The following is a 27939-nucleotide window of genomic DNA, read 5'->3' as shown; positions in this document are numbered from 1 at the left end:
GCGCCTCCCACCCACCCCCCATTTGTCCTACTTTGAGAGGTGCGGCTCAGAGACACCATTCGGCTCTACCAGAACAGACTGGTTTTCAGCAAGTGCACCGTGAGGGATTGTTGTGACCTGTCTCAGTGCTCTGATGGGTTGCCGCTCAGACCACCTCTGTGCCTCACTTATCAGGTTTAAACTGCTTCAGTGCTTCACCTAAGGGGCTCCAACTCTATAATAGCTGCAAAGAACTAACTATGAAGAAGTTCCTTAAGAACCGCAAGGTTCGAAAACAACCTCAGTTAGACATCTCTGAGTCCCGGATGGTAGGCAACGATCTGAGTAAGTGCTTTTAGGGGTTTGCTTTTGGGGGCGATCTGGTGGGAAAATAGGGCTGATGCTTGCATTTAAATTTTACTGGGCCAACCATTTGGGGTGATCGTGGAAATAGGTTACAGTCTCAATCCTGATGTGAAAATGGGCAGAGCATCTAATCGAGATTCCAGAACTTATTCTTATTAAAGTTGAGCAAAAAAGGCTGGTGACCGTGAGGAGCACTACCTTGCAGTATACAATTTTTAAAGCTAAAACTGACCACGGCTCTCCACTAAAGTATCTTTCTACTCTTTTGCAGATTTAAGCATGCCAGCATCAAACCAGAGTTGGCCGGAGGACTTTGGGTTCCGCATCAGTGGTGGTGGGCCATGCTACATCCTTTCGGTGGATGAGGGGAGCAGTGCTCATGTGGCAGGTCTTCGTCCGGGAGACCAGATTCTGGAAATTGAAGGCCAGAATGTTTCTTCTATGACTGCTGAGGCACTGACTGATGTGGCCCGCCACTGCAAGACTGTACCACCAAGCATCGGAGTGGTCTCTCGTATCCAACAGGTAAGCCTCTTACGTCACATGTCCAGAAGTGTTTATATAAACTGATTCTTGCAATATGTCTTGGAGATGTCCTTGCCTCCCCACCCAATCTTGCGCTGAGGCTTAGTAAAAGGCACTAGAAGTACTAGACTTCCAGCTTACCACTCGCTCACACCAAGTGACTGATGTGCATTAGCTCTTCAGTGCCCAGCTATCATTTTGGTGTTTCTCAGAATGGCAGCCCACAATTTACTTGGTGTTTTTTTTATATTCCTCACAGGATGATAATTGCTGAGGTAAACTGCTAACAATTATCAAATGATTTTGCAGGTGGACATCCCTCCTGGTGCAGATGGTCGCTTTGGCTTCACCATTGTAGGAGACAGCCCCCTCCTTGTTGAAGACTGCACTGCTAGCTCACCTGCCTATGAAAGTGGGTTAAGGGTTGGCGACTATGTGCTAGAGGTTAATGGAGTTCCTGTTAAACAACATGAGGTAGCAGCCGCCATGATCAAGGCCTCACATGGCCGCAACCTTAGGCTTGGCATTCTGTGTCTCGGCCGGAGGCAGAAGAGAGCCAGCGGCAGCATACGAGAAGGTGATCAGAGTGGCAGTGATGTGCACCAGGACCGTAAGAACAAGGCACTGGAATTCAACAGAAAGGTACCCCATATGATAACTTGCGTATTGCTGTATTTTATTCTTATTTACATATAATAACTTTAAATGTCTGGATTAAGGATGCCAGCTATTTATGTTTGTCTTTTTGTGCATCACTGGTGCTACAGGCCATCTATCTTCGTCTTGCCTCTGTTGACATCTCTAGTCCTGAAGGCTGTCTTTATATGCTGACTTCTTGAAAGTGACCTGCATGTTGCTTGTCACCCTAAGCTGAAATGTTTGTACATGTCTGATAATGTGTGTGTGCATGTTTCTGATTCTGTATGCCAGCTCCATAAGCCAAGCTGTTGCAGCAAACGTGCACATCACTGATACAACAACCACATTCTCCACGCTTTCTCTCTGCATCAAACTTCTGGGCTTATCACAACTTACTACTTTAGGTTGAGTCATTTCAACTGACCCATGTGCTCATCTTTGAAAGGTTTTGGGCAATCTATTTATAATTATCTGATCACAAAGATCACCTTTTAATACCCTGAAGCCTAGGTTTTTTTTAACCTAGATACCCATACTGATTTCATCCATCTTATCTGTGTGCAGCTCTCTGTATGCTAGCTCTCTGCAACATACCTGGCTGCACATTTTTGATTTTGCATACCATTTCACTACAGCTAACATGTGCACATCTATGATACAACAATCTCCATCTTCCTATTGCACATATATGCACAAAGCTCTATCCGTGCAGGCCGTCTTTTTCTAGTCCAGCTGTCTAAATTCCATCTAAGAAAACATTGAAAACTTTATACGCTATCCTTGGAGCTAAGTTGTACATCAATGTTCACCTGTTCTTGAATTAATAGCAGTGTGGACTGTCTTCCTAGATATACTGTACATGCTACAACATATATGGGAGCAGCTGCACCCCAACTTGATAAATCAAACCGCTAAAGCTTAGCTCTTGTAACTGACAATACAGCCCCAACTAGTCATGCCAAATAACTGGCCACACAAGCCTTCTCTATAGGCCATCTTTTTACAGCCTACCCTTGCATATATTGCCAGTGCTGAGTGCTATCCCTCTTGGCCCAATCCCTGGAGGGATTTTGCACTTCATTTACAGTATGCTACAGCCCCACTCAATATTACAGTTCCAAGCATTTCAAATATGTGCAAATTGCTAACAGTGAAGGCAGTCTTTTTACAGCAAAGCTGTAAAGCCTACCTACATGTCCATTTAATAAATATATAGTGTTGTCTCACTATATTCTGGGTTCTTGCACGTCACTAATAGTGTTGTCCCAATCTCATAAATAATCTTTGAAGCTGTCCAGTATACAAGTCCTTAACAGTGATGGGCATCTTTTATGCTGACTCATTGCATTTTATTTAAGTGGAAATTTCAGATCCTACATGTGTACATCACTGACACTTTAGCCCCACTCGCTATACCAGTTTTCTGCAGTTCCCCTGTGTGCCATTTTATAACAGTGCAGGCCATGTACCTTTAGCTCATCTGTGTGCTCTCTTAGAATCTTCACCATGCATTATGCCTCTATGCACATTCGTGGCACTGCATGTTGTATTACTAAGTAGGTAGAGCAAAGTAGCACATATCCTCTCAGTTGTTACTGCACCCCCAAGTACAATTTGCTTCATATTTCAGATCTTTTAGGGACAGACAATAATAGATGACAGCTTTGTCACTTCAAAAGTTCAACCTGTCTAGTATAACTGGGGACAGGGAATGAGAAAAGGAACAATTACTGATTTTGGATTTCATAGGTAAAAATGGGTTTGATTTACAAATGGGTCACTACATTTGTTCAGTGACTGTTCCATTTAAAAATTGCTGTAAAGTGATCATTGAAGGAGCGTGAGGTTTTGGAGCTGAGCTTCTGAGAACTGTCCATAATGGTTATTAGTGGAACTCAGTTTACAATTATTAAAAAATAATTATAATTATTTATTTTCTTCAAAAGAGTGTTTCACTTACAGATAAAAATTCCTAGTCAAATTGATCAAAATCCTAGGTTGGAACAATCATTTATGTGAAAACAGGAGTGAAAGCTGAATATTTTTCAAGGCACTGAGTATAGTAGTAGTGCTGGGTCCCTTATATGTACCCCTCTTCTTTCTGTGTCCTGCTGAAGTTTTCACTTGCGTTGTTTCTCTCTAGTCTTCTTCCTCACCATTTAATTGTGTTTATTACTGCCCAAGATGGCTGCTTCATTGCTTTATGTCTATGTGTACCTACGTGGCATCTCACTTGGAGGTCACTAATAATTTGTCAGACTCTTACCAGATTGACTTCCTGGCTGACTTTTGTAATACAGTCTAAGTAATTGAACCATATATTGGGGCCCTAATTCTCCAGATCAGTGCATATGTTCCTTCACTTTCTGACCCAAACTCTCTCTAGGTCACTTGAGTAGACCTTCTGGATTTTCATGGGTCACTTTCACCATGCTTCTCTCTGAGGATTATGGCTGCAGCCATGCAGCAGCAGGAGCTCAGGCATCTTTAATCTGTGTGTTGTCAGCCCTGTCTGACATAGGATTATTAGTGTAGGCCACGTGTTTCATAGATAGTCATTGCTTGGGAGGGTATTTCACATGATTACATTTCAGCTCAGATATTACTGGTGTCTCATCAGCTTGAACCTCAACCCAGTCAGTATCTGTGTGGAGTTTACAGACCTTCCCAATGTCTATGTTTGTTTTTGGAATGTGTTTTGTATGCTCTGGTTCTTCCCACACTCTAAAGAATCGAGAATTTGTTAGTTGGCAAATCTAGAATGACCTGCAGTGTGTGAGTGTGGGTGTGTGTATGAGTGAATATGTCTGGCAAACCTCATTTTGCTTTAATGCTGTCACTATAGGCTCTAGCACCCTGTGTCCCTGTTACGAATTAAGCTTGCTTAAGAAATGGATAGATAATAGCATTCGTTATAAATAAAACATGAGCGAGAAAATGAAGCATCCGTTTTGGTGCTTTGTTTTTGAGGTCTATGGTGGTGTCTCCTGAGAGGCAACTAGTGAAGCTTGGTTGGGTATGTAGTGCAGAAGTCTGATATGGTCTAAGGTTGAGGCAGGGGTGAGCAACGTCGGTCCTGGAGGGCCACAATGGCTTCAGGCTTTTGTTCAGCTGATTAATTACACATCAGTCCTGGCCAACAACAATTCTTATTGAATGTAATGTTCCGTTGGTGGTGTTTTAACTAAGCAATGTCAGTTCATTGTTATATTGCAGATATTTTCCTTTCTAAGAATATTGTCCAAATGACTTGGAGCCTAAAATGAATGAGTTGTTTTCAGTCCTTAACCTTTTATTTTCAGTTTATCTGTAAGTGTTTAATTATACCTGATAGTGCACCATGAATGCACACAGGTGTAAATGGAAACAAGCTAGATGGAAAACTGCTGGTTCCTTTGTCATTTGCATCTTATTGCTTAAAAGGATCCATCAGATACAGCAAATGCAGCTGTTTAAGAATAAAATTAGCAATTAAGTGTTTGAAATCTTAACAAGCAAGACAACTAAAATGAAGCAGAAAAATGTCACTTGAGCAATAAGTGCTTTATCAGCATAATTTACTTATAATTAAGCAACTGGGATAGAACAAAAACCTGCAGACAGAAGTACAGAGTCCTGCAGACATGCTGCAGCCCCCAAGGACTGACATTATCACCACTGGTCTAAGGTGATCTTTTCCTCCACTTACAGATCGAAGAGGTGCTTGGAGACCATCCAGATGTCAAGGAGAAACTGTTCACGGTCCTCAAGCAGTATGCCTCAGAACGCAGGGTGGATTACCTGGCATATGCTCTGCCCATGATTCTAAATGGAGACCATCAGTATCAGCTGATTGACAGCATAAGGTATCAAGCTTTGAGGGTGTTGGTATGAGGGTCAGTGGGGACCTTTAAATTTCAGTCACAGCTGCCTGTTTCAGAGTGTCTAGATCATGAGTTGAGTGTGGTTCCCCTGTGGCCAGTTCACATCAGTTCAGCAATTTTGCCCTACTTCTGTTTTTCTGCCTTTTTCACTTCCAATGGCTGCTCTGTTTTTGCTCTTTTGGCTCTGAGCGCTTGATATCTTCTAATCCATCATATTTAATTTCAAATTGCTGCAGAAGCATATCTCTAACCACCTCTCCCCACATTATGCTCCTTCCCCAAAGTATCAGTTTACTGCTGCTGGAGTATGTGAATTTCCCCTTGGGATTAATAAAGTATCTATCTATCTATCTATCTATCTATCTATCTATCTATCTATCTATCTATCTATCTATCTATCTATCTATCTATCTATCTATCTATAGTGCCTTTCATATCTATCTATCTATCTATCTATCTATCTATCTATCTATCTATCTATCTATCTATCTATCTATCTATCTATCTATCTATCTATCTATCTATCAAAGGAACAGCATCAATCCTGGGGCTTCACGGGCCCTGGCACTGTCCAATGCAGACAGCACATGTTTACAAGGATTAGAACCTCTGTTAGGAAATCTGCATGTCCATCTGGCATGGCAGAGAGCGGGCAAGGGGCTTAATCCCACCCTTCCCCCCACTACCCCATGTGTCATGCTGACATGCCGCTTGAGCACTGGCAGTAAATGGATTTGTGCCCCTGCTGCATCTTATTTCTTCAAGTATTAAAGTTTTATTTTTTTCATTTTGCAGCTTAATACATCTGTACTGTATTAGGATCTTTTTGCATTTTGTTGATTTAAACCAAATCCTCTCCTTCATTCTGCTGAAAATGATGGACAGAATCCATAGAATATATCACATCTTTTCAATTTGGGTCACTGGAAATGTTTTAGGCTTTTAGATTTGCAACATGACTTGGGCAAAACAGAATCAAACAACAGTATTAAGCAGTGTAGGCTACTATAACATGAACAGTGAGGATGCCAAATCAGGCCCCTCACTGTAACCACGAGGGAGCCAAGCAACCTGCCTGTTTTCTGACATATACTGTATAAACAACTATACAGTAGCATGGCATTCATGAGGCATTACAAAGGTTGCTATAATAAAAAAAGTTTGGTGATGCCACTTCTCAGAGATAGATTTACCTAAATGCTTAGCATCCCACCCAGAGTTCCTGAGGCATCTTCTATTTCCCAGTAAACTATACGCAACCTCTCACCATGCTGCCATATGTGAGACACTCTTAGTATTCTTGATGTGAACTGTAGAGTGCTTTTCTCTACTGATAGGATTGGCTATCACCCCCAATTTTATGTGGCCATGGAAAATTGATGGGTGGTTTAGCGTGGATTGTGGCTTCAGGTTTTTGCTCCATCCAATTTTCTTATCGTAGGCCCTTTTAATATGGAACCTTACTTAATTAGCTATTTCATTTCTGTTCTCCTTCTGCAGTTATTGTAATGTGTCATTTATGTTCATTGGAAATGAATGGTTTTTTCAGTCACTTTAATTCACATTTATGTAAAAACTGAATCCAAATTGTGAAAATTTAAGGAAGTATGGGGGCACAGTGGTTACTGTTGCCGGCTAAATCTTAGCCTTTGCCCTTGTCTATGTGGAGTTTGTACACTATCCCCTTATCAATATAACTTTTCTTTCTTTCTTTCTTGTTGCTAGTTTTTAAATCTTTACATGGGCTTGCTCCCGCCTATTTATCCAAATTGTTTGTTTTACACCAGCCATTCAGAGTGCTTAGATCTTCTGGTCAGTTGTCTCTTTTTGTCCCTCGTACCAAATGTAAAACTAAGGGGGACAGGGCATTTACAGCTGCTGCTGCTCGCCTGTGAAACTCTTTACCTCATTACATTAAGGAGTCGTCTACAATTGTACTGTTCAAAACGAGATTAAAGACTCATTTCTGTCCACTTGCATTCCGTGACCGTAATACTGATGGTGTCCTCATTGTGATTATATAACATTACTTCTATTTATTATTTATTTTATTTATGTTCATATATTGTATTTCTATTTATGTTATTTGTTTTTTTTTTTTCTTTTATTCGATTATTTTAAAGCACTTTGGCCACAGCATTCCTATATTGTTTTAAATGTACTATATAAATAAATTGACATTCACATTTTCTTAGGGTTGCCTTTGACTGGCCCTGTGTGTGCGTTATGCACTGGTATCCCATCTAAGGCTGATTTGTGCCTTGAACCAGATACTATAGGGATAAGGTCTTCAATGCAGTGTTAGAATAAGCATGCTCAGAAAATGGAGAGTTGAATAAAAACAGTCAATAAAATGAATCACTCTATTGTTCTAAAACTTTGAAATCTAAAATGAGTTTAAAACACAATTCATAAGACTTTGCTAAATTCCTTTGAAAAGTGGACATAAAATAGCAAGGACTCAGTTACAGTTCGATTAAAATAGAAATCCAATTAAAAAATGGGCAATGGTGATGTATAGGTGCCACTGCTTTCGAGAGGAATTTTGACCAAGGAATGAGGGGAATTAACGGGTCTTCAATTTAAATTTGATCCCTTGTGAATGCATTTCCTCTGCATGCAGCGCTCTTATTTTCTAGGAATATTAATGGAACAATATTTCAGCACAGAATGCATGTGCACTGGATGACTTGACAAGTGAATTATGTGACACGAGTAACGTGACATTTTTTCATGGATGTTTTATGTTTTTTACTGTGGTCCAGTGCTAGTCACCATAGGCTCATAAACATTTCTCTCTCCATTATTCATGAAAACACGAGATTACATTTTTGCCATCACTGCAAACTATAGTGGGTAAATAACATTAACACATATTTTGGGTGGATGATTGTTTTAAATAAGAATACTGTGGGAAAACCCTGATAAAACTCCAATTTATATTGAACCCTCTGACTGAGCAGAAATACAGGAAAACAAGGAATCTCATATGATTTGAAGAATGGTTGGAATGAAATACTACACTGAAAAAAAAATGTGATGATTCACACTTAATATTTTCAATCTGAACCAATATAATTCTTTTTAGCTGAGTTGAGGCAAATCATTTGTTTTACTGAAGTAAATCCATTTTTTAAGTTGTTCTTCTTTTTTGGCAGTTGGAAAGCCATCAAACTGGAAAGTTCGACCGAAAGAATATACAAAAGCCCCTCAAACACAGCATATGAACAACCTAAAATATTAAGTTAAATGAAATAGGATTTTTATGTTTATTCCCTCCATATAACTTAATTTGGTACAAACAAATTTTTTTTACTTTGATTGAGATCTGAAACCAAATATTTCCAGCTGCAACACTAAATGACTAATCTTAAGTTGCTTGAAAGAGAAAATTGACGTTGAATGAACAACGTATAGCAGTGTATAGCATTTTGCCTAGTGCTGCTTGAATGAGAACCCTGGTTTACAGGAAAAGTGATAAGAATTGATAACCTAGGGGTCTTCTTCAATTTCACTTCTGACTTTATATGATAAACTTTCATACTTAGCTGGCTTCCCCTAAACTTCTCAGTGCAGTTAAAGGTACCAGTTTGCCACAAAGTGTAGCCAGATCCTCTAGCGTGAGGTGAGGTCCTCATCTCCAGCATTGAGCAAAATGAAGAGAGCAGAAGGAATCAATTTTTGAAATACATAAGGCAGAAGTGTCATTTAACACTAAGTAGAGTTAGACCCCCATCACTGAGCAGAGTGAGAGCCCAGTCACACCCCCACCCAGTTCAGTCCCTCCTTATCACCCAATAGAGAGGATTGCTAAGCTGACCCCTGTGCTCACTGATGTGAGCTCCCTCTGACCCCGAGAAGGATGGGCCTCCCCCCAGGCTCTTTTGTATTGCACCCTCCACCCAGTCTTATTCAGTTCTATTGCCCGCCTTTGCTCCTCAGCGTATGGGTCACTTGGCCGATTGGTCAATCTGTCTGCTTGTTGCTATTTGTGGCTTAGATGGATTTGTTGCTTATCCATCACTAAGCCTCTGCAGATTTCATTTCGCTGCCGCTTTCTCTGGAGTGTAGGGTGAGTAGTCGACTGCACTCCATTCTGCACTGGCATCTTTCTGTGGGACGAGGATGACGAGACGAGGGATGCTAAGATGAGCTGTCTTGGGTGAGTAGAGTTGCTGCTGGCTACATTCTAGGGGCCCTCTGCTGGTGCAGGAGTCTGTTTCAGATTTGTCCCTTGCTCCCAGTCCTCACCTGGCTGTTTGCCAGTCCCTTCTGTCCATTGTCTCGGTCACCTCATTTCATCCTGAATTCACATGTTAATAGGATCAAGGTTCGGCATTAATGAGCATAGCTTGGAACAGTATCCGTGTTGTGGATGCATTGACCCACTTCAGCCTCCCCGAAGGTCCAAATGATATGACTGAAGACTGCCTCATGACCTCCAATTCCAACCTCCTTGCTCACCAGCCCTACTGGGGTTTTTCATTTCATTCCATTATCAGTAGACTACTGACATTCACACCAGTTTTATGCCCTGTTCATGTGCAGGTGTTGAGCTCTCTGTGGCACACTCTTCCTAAAGGGATGAACACTTTGAGACTCTTGATCAAGGCAGAGGGGGACTCATTTTTACAGTCATCATTAGTATGGCTAAGTCGTGAAAGCTGGGTCACTCCTCTGGGAGTATCAGATGAGTGTGGGATAGCCAGCTGTGTGGTGGGATCCTGGTTTGTCGAGCAGTGGGCTCCACTTGCTGTTTCCTGTATCCTGTGGTCCCATGTGAGCAGAAGCACCTTGTCTTCTAATTGTGCTGTCGACCAGGCCTCATCGCAGCTCGTCTAATTATCTCTGCTATAGTGGCTGCTTGCTTCTGCACGCCTTCAAATTCAGATGGGACCTGCTGCTCCGCTTTCTTCTGCACGCGTCATGTCCCTTCTGATCGGAGGCAGTAGCACAGTCTCAATCGCCTTCTGGAAAGCGTTGGGGAAGCCCAGCTGAACAAGGCTGCGCTGCCACTCTGTGCTCCTGCTACTCACCTTTGACCTCTGATCAAGTCTGTATTGGATGTAATCTTCACAAAGTGTCAAGATGGGGAAAAGTAAAAGCTTCTCCAGCCGTTTTCGGTAATGCTACTGCTGGCCATCTATTGTCCTGTGATCCTGACCGAAAGGACCTGTATGTTGTGAGAAGTGGGAGGCAAAGCAGTAAGGAGGCTATGGTGGGAAGGGGGCTATGCCTGCAGGTATATGTGTGTGTGTGCGTATGCAAGTATGTGCCGGTTCTGCAGATGTCTCTTGCTATCTTGGAGTGCAACTGTATGTCTGAATTTAGTTAACATGTACATGACAGCACATGCATGTGAATGTGAGCGTTTCTTAGTATCTGCATTTGCGAACTTGTACATACATCTCAGCAGGAACTGTGTAATGGGGTTAATATTCTTGGCATGGGACAGTACAATGCAAAGTTGGGGCAGCAGGCTTACATGTGTGTAAATTCACTTCTAATTCAGAATACTGCTGCAGTGATGCTCAGTGGTGGAAATTGAAGGTGTGATTTCTAATATGTTAATTGTATGAAGAGATTAGAGTGCAGGTAGTATGAAGTGTAGGGTGCTGCCACTGTCGGCTTCTTTGTACGATTGGTGTGAAATTTTATTGTGTCACTGAAGTGAGGCTCAGGGCTCAGCTCATCTGATGCTCAGACTTCTATTGTCATGAAGCTCAGGACACAGCTGTTTAGGACACTGTTGGAGTGAAGACCAGAAAGCTGTACGGGTATTGCTCAGTGTGCTACTAGTGTGACACCTGGGGTATGATTGCTGTGATGCTGATGGTTTTTTAGTGATACTTAGTATGATATTGGAATTAAATTCTTGGTCTTGCCATTATAAAGCTCAGTATTTTGCCTGTAAAATACAGGATGCTACTGGTGTAAATTCAATGATGTTGCTTGTTTGAAATCAGAGTGGCGATGGAATGAACATCAGGAAGCTGTAGAGGTGACACTCAGGGGTGCATTCGTGTAAAGTTCAGGTGACTGCACAAGCTCAGTGTATTGCTAGAGTGATGTTCATTATGCACCTGGTGTAAATTTTACAAAGATAATGATGTGGAGTGAAGATCAGTGTAATACTGGTGCGCCTTTTAGTCTGCTACTAGTGTGATACTCAGGCTACTATTAGAATGAAGTCCCAGATGTTGCTAGAAGGATGTTCTTGATGTTGATTGTATGAAGTTTATTGTGCTGTGGTAGTGTAGTGCTGTCTGCTATAGGAGTGATCCGAGTGTGCTATTGCAGTGAAGCTTAGAAAGTTGTTGAAGTATTGCTCATTGTGCTGCAAAATTGAAGTTTTGGACGATACTGATATTAAACTTATTGTCCCAGGGGATGAAGTTGTGGGTGGTTCTGTTGTGAAACTGAGTTTACAATTTACTACCACTGTGAACCTAAGAGTGCTAGTGGTATGATGCTCTTGGCACTTCTGCATGTGGTGTAAGGTGCAGCACTTGTAGGTTTGAGAGTGTCTGCTCAGGGTGCTGTTATTAGCCTTGCAGGCATGCCTGTGGCACTTTAAGATCCTCTTCATTTCTCCTGACTGGGTTGTTAATTGGTTTGGCACTTTCTTCAGATCGTGTGCCACCTCTGCTGTGGCTGCTGCCTGTCCTTGAGCCGCTCCTCGGTTAATTTTAGGCTCATGTCCTCATTTTAAATGAGGCCACAGATGAACCAAGCTATTTCAGATGCTCTGTCCTCGGAGGGCATTGTTCTGAATAGTGTGACTAATATATATATAGTGCCTTTATAGAAAGAAAAGAACCTTTGTGTCCCATAATTACCTGGATAGCTTACCTTGAACTGTACATTTTGAGATATCATGGATTGATTTCAGTGCAGACTTTCCTGCTTCCTGTTTTTCACAGCAGCACAGCTCATTGTTGACATCAGAAAGTACACACCAAAAATTGAAAGAGTTGGATTTATGAAGATGTTCAAGGGGTCTGCCTGGGTGTCTGAGGCTGAACTGGATGGAATCCTGCTAGCCCTGTTCCTCCACAGGGAAGTCCAGATCCATGGGTTCTGAATAAATCCTGGCTCTCCTACCAGGGAAAATCATGGTGTAATTTAAGCTGTTTGGGTTTCTGGGCCTGGTTGCTTTGTTATCTTTGAATGTGCAAATATTTGTGAGGATGCTTTGAATTAAATGTACTGGGATTTGCATAAATCTGAATAAGTAAACCCTTTTAGGGATTTTCTGCTCCACATCAAATCCCTGCTCTGTTTTATTTAACGCTGGGACTCTTTATCCTGTGTAATATGGCATCAAATTCTTAGCTGGCACCCGAAAGCAGCATCTGTAAAGCCTCTATTACTCTTTCTAGGCAGGCAAACCGCCCCCCCATCCCCTACCCCCAAACCGTAACCAGTAGCAGCCCTCAGATTCTCAGACTCCTCGGACAAGAGTGACGCCACATGCTGTTCATGGAGAAGCAGAGTTGACATCTCCCATGTGTTTTGGTTTTGATGGACCCTCTTGAGGTGCATACTGCAGTAATTCATGAGCCCGTTGTCATGGAAACAAGAGTTTTGACAGTTGAGAGTTTTTTTTTTTTTCATTTCTTTTAATCGTGTGAATGCCCTGCCACTCCAGCTCCTTCAAGGAAATGCATGTTTTTGGTGGGGTTTCCTTTAAAGCTGGCTAAGCTGTTAATTCCCCACACCATTCCTAACTTGCTAAATGCACTACCTGCTGAGGATCATTTGAATGGCTGAGGCAGGTATATTGGAGGATGACCCTACCACACCCCAAATCTCATTTTAGAAGCAAAAGACGTGCCAAAACACTTGGTGACAGTTGAATCCTCTGGCTGGGTTCTGGCCATAAATCTGACGCAGCTCTTTTTTCAGAAAGCCTTTTTACTAGGGGTTCAGGTAGAGAGGTGTGTTGCCAATTGTCCCTTCTCTCGCACTCTGTCTCTCTCTCTCTGCCTGTCTCCCTCTCTCTCTCTGTCTCTCTCTCTCTCTCTCGCTCCCGCGCTTTGCTGCCTACAGCTTGTGCTTAATATAGCGAGGTGGCAGAGTGAGCTGCTTCACTGCAGATAGAACAGCGCCAGGAATACGAAGGTGGCACCTTCTCAAGGAGCCCAAGTAGCCAGCTGTCTGGATTTGCTGACCACTTGTAGAGTACTGCCTCACTAGCATTCTGTGATCACTTCACCTTTGCATATGTTTTTAGAGCTCTGCTATACCCAAATGCCCACTGGCACCGACTGTCGTAAGTGGAACACTTAACTGTCTGGAACAGGAATAGGCAGAATTTGGAAGCCTGGTGCTAGACTGGCCTTGAAGGACATCCATCAAATGCTCTAAATGCCCTTCCTCTATCTGTGCACCCTGCTGACGGGAGACTTTTGTTTCCTCAAGAGTCCAGACTTGTACTGCTGGCACCTTTGACACTGACAGGGGAGCCCTTGAAAGCTCCAGGACTGTTCTTGACAACTTTGAGATTCTGGACTAGAGAACCTTCTGTAATGTTTCTTCTCATTCTGTAATGTTCTCCAGGATTTTTATCCCAAAGAAACATCGGCAGCGCTTCGATGAAGTTGTTTCGCAGAGCCTTATTAATCGGATCTGCCGTGGCAAGAGCCTCAATGAGCATACCCAAAACCGGCTACGGCGTAGCCGCAGTGAAGACCACCATGAGCGGCTGATGGTTTCAACACGTGCCAGCTCTGTGCCACGGACAGGAGAGGAAGACTTTGCTGGGAGGGGCCTCAGGAAATCTGCATCCCTTACCGCTGGGAGCTCAGGAACTGCTACAAACCGCAGGTAAGCTTAAAACCTCTAGGTGTCTCTAAGTGGTTGAAGTGGCACACTCATTTATTTTGGTCAAATAGACTGTATGTGGTATAAGGACATGCCTGTGTGCTTCTGGAATATGTTCAGAGTGATGACCCATAAACAGTGATGCATGCTCAGGAGAGGGTGGCTCTGCAGTAAATTGAAAGTGAGCCTGCCAGGTATGCATTGATCTGGAAGTTAGGTGAATAACTAAAGTTGTTGACCGAGCCTGTGTGGGCCTCTGCAGCATCTTGTCACTCTCCTCTGTCAGGATATTGAGGGTCTACAGAAACACTCAAGGCACTAGTCCAGAACATTCTTCCAGACAACGTAGCCCCCAGCTGGTTAAAGTTGCCCTTTCTTTAGGTTAGTCATTCATCCAGCCGATGCTCCAATGTATTTATTATAATTTTGTACTGGATGACATAGTAGCACAGTGATTAGCACTGCAGCCTCACAGCTCCAGAGTCCTCAGTTGAAATCCCAGAGTAGTCACTAACTGTGTGTAATTTGCACATTGTGACCGCGTGTGTATGGTGCATGTTTTTTTTCTCTTGGTGCTCTGGGTTTCCTGCCACCTCTCAAGGACATGAGTGTTAGATTAAATGGTAACTGTAAACTAGTAGGATATCTGTGATGTACTGGCATTCCATCCAAAGTTCCTAGCACTCAGTGCTGTTGAGATAGGCTCTGACTCCCAGTCACCCAAAATTAGATTAATTAGATGTGGTAAACTTGGGTGGAAATCGTGTACTAAGAACCATGGCAAAAATTCCCTGAGAATTATATAACATAAATATTATTTGTTTGTTTATTCTGTCATGTTTGTGTAAATCAGTATTTTGCTAGATCTGCAGAGAGAGATGGTGCACACACATTGGCAGTGGCACTAGCAGGCATCTTGATCCAAAACATGTTTTTCAGTGATACCCCATCTACCATTTTCTTCATCTTTCTTTTCATTCCATTGCCAGTTGGCAGACATAACTTTGAGAGTTTATATTACAGTTCTGATTGCCTTGCATGCCAGGCTGGCATTTCCCAGGCCTTGTGAACTCTGCTTACGTACAGTATAAAAGAAATCAAATGGCATAAGACGGCACCTTCACTGCTTACTTCAGCATTACTACCAGAGGGAACTCCACAAGAAATAGAGCATTTATGATTGGTTTGTCTTTTGCAGGACAGTCAGAGTATACAAAGGCAACAAGAGCTTTGGCTTTACGCTTCGTGGCCATGCACCTGTGTGGATTGACTCTGTTGTTGCAGGTATGTTTTACTGTCTCGTTAACTCAGACATTTGCTGTACTCATAACGGGCCACAGGCCCCTTTAAAGGGAGATTTGAATAGAGAAGGTTATGAACAATTGAAGTGTCCGCTGCCTTTGTGCATACCAATCAAAATACCCATTCCTCTTCTTTTTTGCCCACTCACAATGTCAGATTGGCTCACCCACAACCACCCCACGCCACATTTTCATCTTGGAAATCTTCCCCATGCTGAGCTGGTAGGTCACACCCACCTCTGCACCACACTGACTCAGACGCCATGCTTATGTGGGTGTCTCACGAGGATAGAGCTTGCTTTGCCTAGGCGTGGGTGGGCAGTGTGTGAGTGCATATCAACAGTGGTTTGTCAGATCTCAACTCTGTGGGATTTGGGCCCAGAAGTCAGCCTAAGTATTCGTATAAGGTAAGGTATAAGTGAGTCTCTCAGTCTGAAGTTCCAGTGTATGTCTCACAGTTCCATTTCCACTGCTACTGCTAGGTCCTTCTTGAATTCACCACAGTCCACTCACACTTCCAGCCATATATCAGTGTCATGTGGTAAATGCTCTCTTCCCTTTCTGTGTCTCCTACAGGCAGCCCAGCAGAGAAGGCTGGCCTCAAACCTCGAGATCGTATCCTTTTCCTTAATGGGCTTGACATGAGGTAAGAAGACGTGTCCATATGACCTTCACATTATTGGTTAAAGATTAGCACTTGGTTTATGGCCTCTGCCTTATCTTTGCTACACTAGAGTTTTTGTTGGCCTGGCTGATGGCAATTGAGAGTTATGTCTGAGGCTAATTGATTGTTCTGCTGATGTCTACTACAGGAACTGCTCTCATGAGAAGGTGGTCTCCATGCTGCAGGGCAGTGGGGCAATGCCAACACTTGTAGTGGAGGATGGACCCCCAGGCTTTGTGATGGGTGAGACACTCAGCCCCTTTTCAGATTCTGCTTTCTGCATGTTGGTTTGGAGGTGGGGGGTCATAAAATGCTCATGCTAGGAATCTGCTGGCATCTGAGATTTGATCTAATCATGCTAAAATGTTGGTAGGCGATATGTTACTGAAAAACAGCAGGCTTCCACTCCAGTGTGTAACTCTGCAGGAGCTCTGTTATGGTTTGACTTCAGTTTGTGGAGTTGCAAGCTGTTGAGATTTGACCAGTACTAGTTTCTTGGTCTGGGCCTATAGTCTTCACTGTGAAATCCTTTATTTTAGGGATGCTGCAATTTCATTTTTGTAATCGGGATAGATGCAAGCTTGATATTGTTAATGAGTTAAATGTGACAAGTTTTGTCTGTGGCACCCTTCACTTTCATACCAAGATTAATGTCGCTTTCAGGGATGGATGAGAGGTTGCCAGATTCAAGTCTCCCTCTCCTTTAAAATAGCCTTCTTTTCTGCACATCTAGATGTGGAGCCTGAAAACTCTCCCATACGCTCCCGCTCTCCTACACTAAGCTCCCTACAATGGGTGGCTGAGATTCTGCCTTCCAGTATCAAGGTACAGGGGAGGACCTTCAGCCAACAGCTGGAACATCTGCTCACGCACCAGGAGAGATATGCTATTTGCAAGTCACTTGAGGCTTTCTTCCAGCACAGGTAAGTCTTTTGTATTGATTTCAAAACATATTTCTGTTGGCTGTTTGTTCTCTGCCAGTGCAGGATGGCATTTGTGAGAAGCACCTACACAGGCTTTGATTTTGATTGCAATTCTTGACAGAAGGACTCTGGGGAAGAGTTCTAAAATCTGACCATAGTCTTTAAGATGGAAATTATATTTGAATGGGTATGGGATAGTGGCAAATTCATTATCCTGTTGAAATATCTGGGGAGTTTTGTTGCCATGTGATCTGTGCTCTCCATACAGGAATGTGGACACACTCATTGTAGATGTCTATCCAGTGCTGGACACACCAGCCAAACAGGTGATCTGGCAGTTCATCTACCAACTACTGACATATGAAGAGCAGGAGCACTGTCAACAGAAGATCGCTCGTTTCCTGGGATACAAGTCAGCCCCAGGTAGAATCCAGTGATGTGGAGCAGTAAGCATGAAAAGTCAAGAAAAGAATGCAGTCAACTGATATAAGAATCCAAAGGTTTTGGTGGATTGGCATGTGGAGGTGGAAATGCTGTAGACTGCTAATGTAATAAATGATCACCCTTACCAGGCATGTATTTTAATGGTGACATCTTTCTTGGCTTTATTTGCAGCAATTGAGACAGATGTTGTTCCTGAGCTTCATCGGCGTAGCAGTTCTGTAAGACTTTCACCCAGCTATAGGTCAAGTATCCGAGATCACGGTATGGAAGATGGGAGCAGAGGTACCACATTTTCTGTGGATTTATAAGAACTGAATGACACATAAAGGACATGTTGGGGCTTGAAAGCAAACCCCAGAGGGCAGTGATTATTGGTCTCTCAGTGTTAAAGTAGACCCTAGGGAAAAAGATCATGGATTTACAGGAGTCTGAGAGAGAAACTGATCACATGCTGGTCATGGGCATATATGGATCCCAGAAGAGAAATATATGGGATCATGAGAACAGAACTCATGTGGTGCTTGTTAGGAATATGTGGATCATAAAAAAGCAGTGGTCAGAAATATACAGGGATTGGAGAATAGACCCCAGAAAGTAGTTAACAGAGATATGCAGGAGCATGATAGTTACCCCAAACTATGCTGGGAAATATTTGTGAGCCCCAGAGAGTAGTAGTCACAGATATACCACCGGAGACTAGACACCTGCAGAAAAAACGGGTGTGGAAAACTATATGTGGGTACTGGACTTCAAAGAGCATTGTTTGGAGGTAGATAGGAGTATTAGAGTGAACCATAGAGAATGACGGCCAGACCTGTGTAGACTCCAGAGTGCAAAGATCGGTGATCTATCAGAGTCTTAGACTGAATCCCAGAGCACATTTGATCAAAGATAAAAAGGAACTAGAGTGTGTTGGTCAGGTGTATGTGAATCCCAGAAAATAGCCATAGATGGGAGCAGTCAGGTACTTGCTAACAAATATGTAAAATACAGAGAGCAGTGGGAATAGATATACCGGAGTCCGTGTGTAGGCTCTGGGGAACATTGGTTATGGATATAGTAGAGTCTGGGAATGGACCCCAGAGACAGCTGATGAGGAGCTTGTAGATAGTAGACTCTAAACAGCACTGAGAAGACATAAATCGGGCTATGACAGCGGGTCTTAGAGAGTGTTGAAAAGATATCAGAATGTGTATTTGTGAGAATGAACCACACAGATCAGGAACTGTACTATAATTGTAAGTAAACAACAGAGTGGTCATTTATGTGAGAGACCAAGGATTGATTATAAGCACAGACTAAAATCTTACATGCATTTTTGTATGGCTACAGCTAATCACAAGTTTAACTCATGTCTTTTTTCCTAGCTAGTGGACACCATCTTGATGATTTTTTTCTGTTTTATTTGTTTTGACAGGGGCTTACAGTGATTCTGGTGAAGTAGGGATGACCCTGACCCCTGGTGAGCGGCAGTCGGGAGATGGGACATCCATCCCTGAGACGCCGAACCTCCAGAATGTGAGTGGACCTCTGCTGACTTGGGGAAGTGAAATTGGATCAGGTAGACTGGTAGCCTCGATGATGGTGGCAAGCAGACAGGGACAAAAGCAAGAGCAATAGTGGTGTTTTAAGGGATGCAGAAAAGCTGTGTCTTCAGATTGAGTGTGCATCAAAGGCAACAATGTGTAAAGAATTTGTAGCCCTTCTTTTGAAGTGTCACACTCCATGTAAAGTGTTGGGTAGTGGCTGTGTATTTGTACCACTTTACTATTATGATGTATGAAGCGGTATATCCAATTGCTCTTAAGTCCAGATGTGCATTACTTAAATCAATTAAATGTATGTTGACCCCTGGCACAGCCTACTCCTTCACCTCCTGTGAGTGGGCAGACGGAACTTTTTTCTTTACATTAAGTCATAACCAGTCTAGTTAAACATAATTGTGTTAAAATTTTCCTTTGGATAAATCATTTCTATCTTAGTATTGCCAAGGATCACTCTCTGGAGTGAATACGTGGGCTTGCTTCTGGTGGCTTTCTAAAATTACTCTCTATGATGAAAAATAGTTGCACCCAGAAGAAGTGGTATAGTTGGCATGGAAACCAGCATGGAAGATCAGTATGGTCAGGCTTGCATGTGCATTATGTTCATGACCATCATTAGATTATGACAAGCTTCAGATGCTGATTAAGCCCAACAAGAGTGCCTTAATGATGTGTCACTCAAACAAGTCAGTTAGACAGAGGATCGTCTGTTGGCTTTCATTTAGTTGGGTGATACATGTTAGCTAACAGATTTGACAGTGGGATCACTGAAGCCATGATGTCTACAAGAGGGCTTTAGGAGGTTCACAGCAACAACTTCATGTATGAACCAGTAGATGATGTGATAGACCATCACAGCTCTTACTTTGGTGTTTTCCATCATCAGTAGAGCTGATTTCCTCCATCAATTAATGAGTCATTTGTTAGACCATACACTGATAGTTTGCTGAGGTAGGAATCCGTTCACAGTCTTGATTGCAATGTCTGGCACAAGTCACTCACCATTGCCAACTGCCATAGGCTGGCATTAATATTTTTTCAGTGATAAGCCCCACTTCTTTCTTGGGGATGATTACGTCTAGATTTATTTGTAATAGCAAAAAATTCAATATGACAATGGAGTCTAGAGAACATCCTTAATGGTTGCATTGCCTATCGGATACAGTTGCCTCTTTGACTTGTAATAGGCAGTATAAGTTCAGTCATCCACTGTAGAGCCTTTTTGTGGTGCACTTATCTGTTGGAACTTTACAACAGGATACTACCCATAAACACTTAAGTGCTGTCACCACCTTGCCCTGTCTTCAACAGAGCATGTGTAGGGAGGCTAATTGTTATTTATTTCATACTTTTTATTAATCACTGACATGCTGGAAGAGCAGTTGCAAAGTGCATGACTGAATATACCACAGAAAACCATTGCCACCTGTTTGATTCTGTATTGTCTTGGTGGAGTCCTACATTACTCTACTTTCCCCTTTTGTATTCTTTAATGTGTAGCCTTTGTCGGAATGCCTCAAATCTCATAGACTTATCACTGTTTATAAGGTATTGTACTTTAGAACTTCTCCCCACCTTCCTTTTTACATCTACAACCTCAGGCAATTACGTAGAGTAAAAGACAAGCAGAAGTTAAGTTAAATAATGTATTATTGATAACATTTGTAAAGTAATAACAATAAGCAAAGTACAAGTGAATATTGGAACTCATACAACCTGATAAATGCTGATGTGTAGTTTCAGGTGGCACACAGACTTGTTAGTTTCTTAAATGTCTTTAGTTAAGTCATCATTTCTAATTTTGTTCAGGACAGGCTGTATGCATGTCTCAGTATGGCTGCTGAGCTGTGCTCTTCATTGTGCTGTCCATTTCATGGTAATGATGTAAGAGATGCTCCTTCATGGTGATGGTGTGAGTGAAAGAGGGGGGTGGTAAAGCAAGCAAGTTTATACATTCTCTGTCTGAATCCTACGGCCAATAGGGTGTTGTGGTACAGAATGGCTTCTGATTCAAAACCAAACAGCTAACTTTAGACCAATAGAATTCTGGTGCAAAACATCCCCCAGTTATTGACTTACAGTATTTTCACACCTGCCCCCAAAAATTATTTGTTGAGTGAAGCTTGGCAGTTAGATAGCTTGACGGGGGGTTAGGGACTTCTTTAAACATGAAAGCTTCTCACCAATGAAACACTAATATTACATTTACTTTGTCACAAGTTACAAATAAATGCATACAACATATTCATCAACTCCCACCACAACATATGCCGTTTCACAGTGCATAGCTGCTTGAATTGCCTGTCACTAACCTGACACCAACAACCCAAATGTGCTCCCCTTTCTGAACCAAGAATAATTCCTTTACTCTAGTTTTGGATTCATTTGTTACTCACATGTCACCTGTCTGAGATGATGGTACTGGACCATATTTTTCTTTTTCTCGGAGTGGATATACAGTAGAAGACAAAATGAAAGTAGGTTGGGTTTATCCTTCCAGTGCTACCTGTTATTTCAGGAGAATAAGTGCTGCTCCTCCTAATTCTTATCTTCAAAAGGTCATCTTTGTTTACTTCTCACCTCTTTATAGGTTTATAAGATCATTATTCTCACATGTACAGAGTATATTGAAATTCTTTCTTGCATGTGCTAATCAATATGCAGTACCCTACCTAGAAAAAATGGTCTTTCTTTTCTTGAAAAATATAAAAACATATTTGTCATTAGGGCATATATTGACTTGAAAAGACTAATATCACATCTGTAAGTTTGTGCTCCCCTATAAAATTATTTCTGTTCTTTTCAGTTCTTTAATTTAGTAGATGGATGCTATAATGTAACCCTTTTTAATTATATACAGTACCTGTAAAAAGCCATAGGCCCCTTCAGAGGTTTTTTACATTTTATTAGTATACAACATTGAATTACAATAGATTGAACGTCACTTTTTTGACACAACAATAGAAAAAGACTCTTTAATGTAAAAGATTTCTACACTTCTGCAAAGTGATCCAAATTATTTACAAATATAAAACACAAAATAATTGATCTCATCCTCCAAGTCAGTATTTAGTAGATGCACCTTTGGCAGCCATGGCTGTCTTGAGTCTGTTTGCTCAGCTCTATATCAGCATTACACATGCAGACACTTCCATTTTCCCTCAATCTTTCTTTGCAAAACTGCTCCAGCTCTGTCAGGTTTCATGGGCATTGTGAGTAATCAGTCCTTGTCAAGTCCAGCCACACATTCTCAGTTGGACTGAGATCTGGATTGTAACTCGGCCAATACAGGGTATTAACATTGTTGTTTTTAAGCCATTCCTGTAGAGCTTTGACTTTATGGCACTGGTGTCTTGCATGTTTTTCACCAAGGTGTCCCTGTATTTTGGTGCATTCATTTTACTTTCAACCCTCACAATCCTCTCAGGGACTATGGCAGAGAAGCAGCCCTACTGCATGATGCTGCTACCACCATGCTTCACAGAGGAGATGGTGTGTTTTTTGATAATTTGCGGTGTTGCACCAAATGTGTTGTTCAGTCTTATGGACAGAAAGCTTTACGTGGGTCTCATCAGACCATAAAACCTTATTTCAGATGCCTTCTAGTAAATTCTGGCCAAGATGTTATGTGTGTTTTATCTAACGGTGGCTTTCTCTTTGCTGCTTTCCCATAAAGATGTGACTGGTTAAGTACTTGGGCAGTTATTATCTGCATAGTCCCTCCAATCTCAGCCACTTTAGAGTTATCATAGGTCCTTTGGATGCCCCCCTCACTTAGTTTTTGTGGACAGCCTGCTCTAAGGAGATTTACAGATGTGCCATACTGTGTCTATTTTGAATTGACTGATGTATTCATACTCCAAGGGATATTCAATGACTTGGATAATTGTCTTGTCTCCAACCCGACTTGTACTTTTCAGTCACCTTTTCACAGAGTCGCTTGGAGTGTTCTTTCATTTTCATTGTGTAGGTTAGGCCACCATACTAACTCGCCCCCAAGTTGGACCTCCCAGTTAAGATGCACCTGAACTGCAATCAGTTGAAACCCCAGACAGATGACCTCCGTGAAGCTAAATGGGTGACTTATAAAACCAATTGACTGAACCAGTGAGCATTTTGGTGTGTCATATTAACAGGAGTGAACACTTAAGAGATTTTGTGTTTTATGTTTGTAATTAATTTAGGAAACTTTGCAGATATCTGTTTTCACTTTGGTATTAATTTTCTGTTATTTTGTGAAGTGACCAAGGAATTATTTTCTGTTAAGTCTCTTTTATTTTAATTTTCAGCTTATTTATTTTCTGTTTAACAAAAAAGGAAAATTAAACCCACTGTGATTCAATAATAATAAAATCTGAAATGTTAAAGGGGTAAATACTTTTTATAGGCATTGTGAGTATATAGAGGAGACAGAACACAGAAAACGGTTTGGAGCAAAGGTTTGACAAAGATATTTGTAACATTTTTTCAAGACGTGAGTCCAGTACAGAACTGAGTGAAAATGGTAGGTTCCCCGATTTATAAAGGCTGTCAGCAGGAAGGGGCAGGCCCAGCTACGTGGGCAGTGGAAGTGGTGTTAGCAGTCGAGCGGGCGTTAATCATCCATACTGCAGAGAGAGAAGAGAGATGGCATTGGAACACAGTGCCATCCCCCTGGTTCAGAGGGTAATTACAATCACCAGATCCCTTAAACTGCCTAACAAATGCATGCACATGACAAATATACACACATGAATATATAAAATACTATACTTAGTATGCACTTTCTGTTGGTATTTTAGCATTAAACAGTACAGTATATTGTGTCTTTCATCCCTTTAATTTTTTATGATTTTTCACAATCATTTTTTAAAAATTGTTTAAGTAAGTACCTAAAAAACATTTAGAGTATTCAGTCTTTTTAGAAATAGAACTGGAAGCAATACCAGTTCCTGACATTGCTTAGAGAAAACACTGGTAAATTAAAGAGGCTCATAACAGTTTGTCTAGTTTACCAGTCCATCCATCAATTTTGTATCAATCTTAATCAAATTTGGGGACATGGGATGGACAAAACATATCCCAGCAGAATCAGGTCAAAGAAGAAGTCAACCCACGATGAAGTGTAGTTACAGTACCTGTCATCGCAGATCTGTTATGTCCTTATTGTTTAGTTGCACCATCCAAAGCGGTCATTTTCTCAGTGGAATACATAGACTGAGCCACAGGAATTGGAAGCTGAGTAGTGCTTCACTGTGCTTAGGGTGGACAGTGTGTGTCAAAGCCTGCATGCAAATCAAGACAAGCGGGTACATGAAGGGAATCCATTAAAGACACAAAAAAAGAAAATGCGTGGGTCAAAAAAAAAAATGGCCATCAGATTTAAAAAACCAAAAAACAGGCCAGTTAAAACACAGACAACAGTGTTGCATAGAAACATAGGCATTCATTCCCTGCTAGATATTGTTGGCTGATACACCTCCACTAGTGCTGATGGGCTATCTGGAGGATCCTCAACCAGATGCCATCCTTTCCTAATATGTTGCTCCTTTAATCACAGAACATCTTGGGATGGTGGGGCAGCAGTAGGAACATCAACCTACCACTCCCACCAGCAAGCCCTAGGATCATTACTATCCCCATTTCTCGTTGTTTCTTCTAAACCAAAACCAAAAACTCCCTTTCTCTGCCTACTCTGACGATTCTTTGGCTACTTTCTTTTCCCTGGAACTGGTAATTCCAACATCTTTCCAAAGTCATTGGGTTGGGCTCTGCCAACTCCTCATATTTTCCCTCTTCCTGTCAAAGGCTGCCTCCATTCTTTCCTCCCATAGTATGGTGATCTAAGTCATGATCACTGTCCTGGATGGATCAGACCACAGGGTAACAGCTGGTCAGTGGGAAGTGGTTATGATTTCAAGTGGAAACTTCAACTGTCTGTCCAGGTTGGCTCTCCAGTTGCACTTATTTCCATGTGTTAGCCTGGGCCACTGCCTTTGGGTAATGTTCTATGCCCCTTCCCTACCTTGCATGACAAAGTGGTTTAGCCAATGAGATGCTCTGGTACTGCAGTCTTTTGAAGAACCTCATCATGGCACCATCCATAACGACACATGGTTAGTGCTGCCTTGTGGCCAGACCAAATGGTTTGTAAAGACTGGTTCTGTGAATCACATAGTTTACAGTTTGTTTCTGAGCCATACCAGGGGTGTAAATTTATAAAACTTGAACGAATGATGAATGTGGACCTAATGAGGAAGCTTAGTCTTGCCTGTGGGATCTTGCACATGTTCTCCCCAATTTGTCCAGCTTCCTTGTTTCTGTTAACTTACTGCCTTGGTCATATATACAGTATCTTCTTCTTCCATCTTGGTCACTTTAGAGATCACTACTTCTTTCTGCTCCTTATTTGTGGCTTTAAACAAAAGGCAAGATTGTAAATGCAGGAAAAATAAATAAATAAGCAAGGTTTCCAAAATATTCAACCCTTACAATTTTGCTATTTTGGCATATTCATCATATCTCATCATGTTAAACCACTTTGAAATTGCAATTTATTTAAGAGGAATTATAATTTATGTTTGGTAACATCAAGGTAGCACCATTTTGTTTTAAGTGTTTTAACTAACGTTCAGTTTTGTAATGTGGTTTATGACATATTTTTACAATGGCATCCTTTTCTTACCATGACCAGTTGCCATTACATGTCATCACACCACCAGTATTTGAGATGGTGACACATATTTCCAGGCATCTTTGTTTTGGATCCCATACCTTATTTTACATTCTATCCATGGTGTAGTGGAAGTTAAAAATGTGCTGTGAGATGACTTTAGCCCGAGGAATTTTGCTTTGTATTTTTACTTTATTTCTTGTATTTGTGTATTGAGTATTGTCATTTTATTACCTGTTCTCATGATATCGTAGACCTCTTGCCTGCTCTTCAACTAAAATATATGTTCCTGCTCTGTTCTCTCATCTGCTATTCATATACTTGACTATCCTTGACATCAACAAAAAAGGAAAAAGAAACAAGGACAGGCAAAAAGAATGAGAAACACTAGACATATAATTCAAGAACACCTGGATTAGCAGCACAATACAGAATGCTGTAATGTTCAGCTCCTTTCAGGACACCACTTATATTCCTTGGTCACTTCCATCATGTGGCTTCAGCACAGCTAGCTCCGCCCAGTAACAGACAGAAAATTGTGGACATAGAGGCTAACTGCACACAAAAGATGAGGTGGGGGCGGAGCTTTAGTGCCATCCGGACAGGGTCAAAAATTTCTTGCTTATCCATTAGCTCACTAGGGTAGGTCCTGAATTTACTACATTGAAAAAAAAAGGTTCCTTGATTCACACGGCGTACTGCAAGTAAAGCTTCTTTAATTTATCAATCCCATTTTTTGAAAAAAACTATTTCTTTATATTCCTTTGGATATACTGGTGCCCTGGTCCAGTATCTGGTACTGACTTTGCATCTGGGGTCCTATTACCTTAAATTGCATTAAGAGGGTTTGAGAACAAAATGTCTTTTCTTTATTGACTATGTGTCTTAGAAAGGTCAATAGTTGAATCTTGGGAATATCCTATTTTTTTAACATAACATTCTCAAACCCACTAAGGCCAGTTCACAGTCATAGGAGGCCAGAGCCTATCCCAGTGGTGATCGGTACAATGTAGGAAACTGTCCTATACAGAACCATTGTAGATCTTCTAGGTTTGTTGTGCTTATCTTTTTCAGAAGATTCTTGTTTTAGTGATCATATCTCTTAGCAGAATATTTGGTTTATCAGTTAAGACTTCAGGAAAATTTTATTTTGTTCCATCAGCCACATCTTTTCAGAAAATCATGTGTGTAATGTCTGTTTGATTTTCCATCCCATCCTTTGGTAATTTGCTTGGTATTCTACTTTTAAGAAAATCTTTGGTGTACTAGTCACAGCTTTTATGAGAGTTCTTGAATGTCTTTTTGATTTCATACAGTATGTTAAGGGTTTTTACTTTCTTAGTGATTTCACACATGATATTTCCTGGGTTTTTCTGTAAAGGTTCATTGATTCATGAGTCTGTAGTTTAACAGTTGCAGTATATTTTTATGGATGGGTTTAAATTTAAAGTAATTCATTACAGTTTCACATCCATCCATCCATCTTAACATCTGTCCACCCATCTAATTGGTGAACTTCCTTAATCATATCAGATGTAAAATCTTTAAAAGCACAGTACAAAGCAAGCCCTTATACAAAGTAATAGAACTGCAGTTCATCCTGAATTTCATGAAGTGTTTGGTTTGTTTCCTCGTTACATTTCTTAAGGTAATTGCTCAAGTGATTTTCTTCCCTTACAGATATCAGCAGGCTTTGCAGAGCTGGAGAACACCTACTCAGGGAAAATGCAGGCGTCAATCCATAGTCAGGTGTCTCCCATGCCCAGTCAGAAGTCTCGATCAGGTGAGATCCCTGAAGCTGCTTTATTAGCAAATGCACCGAACATTCTGGGATTAATAGCAGGTTTGTGTTCTACAGGAAGCCGCAAGTCTGGCCTGTCTCTTTCCTGGCAGGAACCCCTGTCCTCCCCTCAGTGCCGCTGTTTTCCACACAGAGCTCCTTCCCCTGGCAGTGCAGAATCCAACCCCTACATCAGCCTGGACAGCCCTTTGCCATCCCCTCAGCCTGTCCACAGCCCCCAGTCTCGACGCAGGAAGCTTTTCACCTTCTCACGTCCACCACGGAGCAGAGACACTGACAGGTTTCTGGATGCCCTGAGTGAGCAGCTTGGACATCGGGTCACAATTGTTGATGACTTCCTTTCGCCTGAGAATGATTATGAGGAGGTGAATGTCTAGACAACTCTTAAGAAGACTGGAATCATGGCACAGGA

The 27939-nt window shown here is 41.6% G+C and overlaps 1 protein-coding gene across 2 annotated transcripts in view; it reads left to right on the top strand.

Annotated features, from left to right (window-relative positions):
- Positions 1-224: 224 nt before the first annotated feature.
- grid2ipa (glutamate receptor, ionotropic, delta 2 (Grid2) interacting protein, a) overlaps positions 225-27939 on the top strand; it is a 39812-nt gene continuing 12097 nt past the window's right edge. Inside the window, exons 1-14 of one of the 2 annotated variants that reach the window (XM_039775475.1) lie at positions 225-324; positions 617-870; positions 1180-1512; positions 5200-5354; positions 13935-14201; positions 15397-15482; positions 16076-16145; positions 16312-16406; positions 16897-17086; positions 17355-17509; positions 17702-17812; positions 18948-19048; positions 27407-27509; positions 27585-27892. In XM_039775475.1, the coding sequence (XP_039631409.1) occupies positions 240-324; positions 617-870; positions 1180-1512; positions 5200-5354; positions 13935-14201; positions 15397-15482; positions 16076-16145; positions 16312-16406; positions 16897-17086; positions 17355-17509; positions 17702-17812; positions 18948-19048; positions 27407-27509; positions 27585-27892 (2313 nt within the window). In that variant the 5' untranslated portion in view covers positions 225-239. Of the gene's footprint in view, positions 325-616; positions 871-1179; positions 1513-5199; positions 5355-10430; positions 10496-13934; positions 14202-15396; positions 15483-16075; positions 16146-16311; positions 16407-16896; positions 17087-17354; positions 17510-17701; positions 17813-18947; positions 19049-27406; positions 27510-27584; positions 27893-27939 lie in introns of those variants that run through there. The other variant, XM_039775477.1, reaches the window with a different exon arrangement.

This window comes from Polypterus senegalus, chromosome 13 (assembly GCF_016835505.1).
Source record: "Polypterus senegalus isolate Bchr_013 chromosome 13, ASM1683550v1, whole genome shotgun sequence".
Classification (NCBI taxonomy): Eukaryota; Metazoa; Chordata; class Cladistia; order Polypteriformes; family Polypteridae; genus Polypterus; species Polypterus senegalus.
This window is presented reverse-complemented; position numbering and strand designations above follow the sequence as displayed.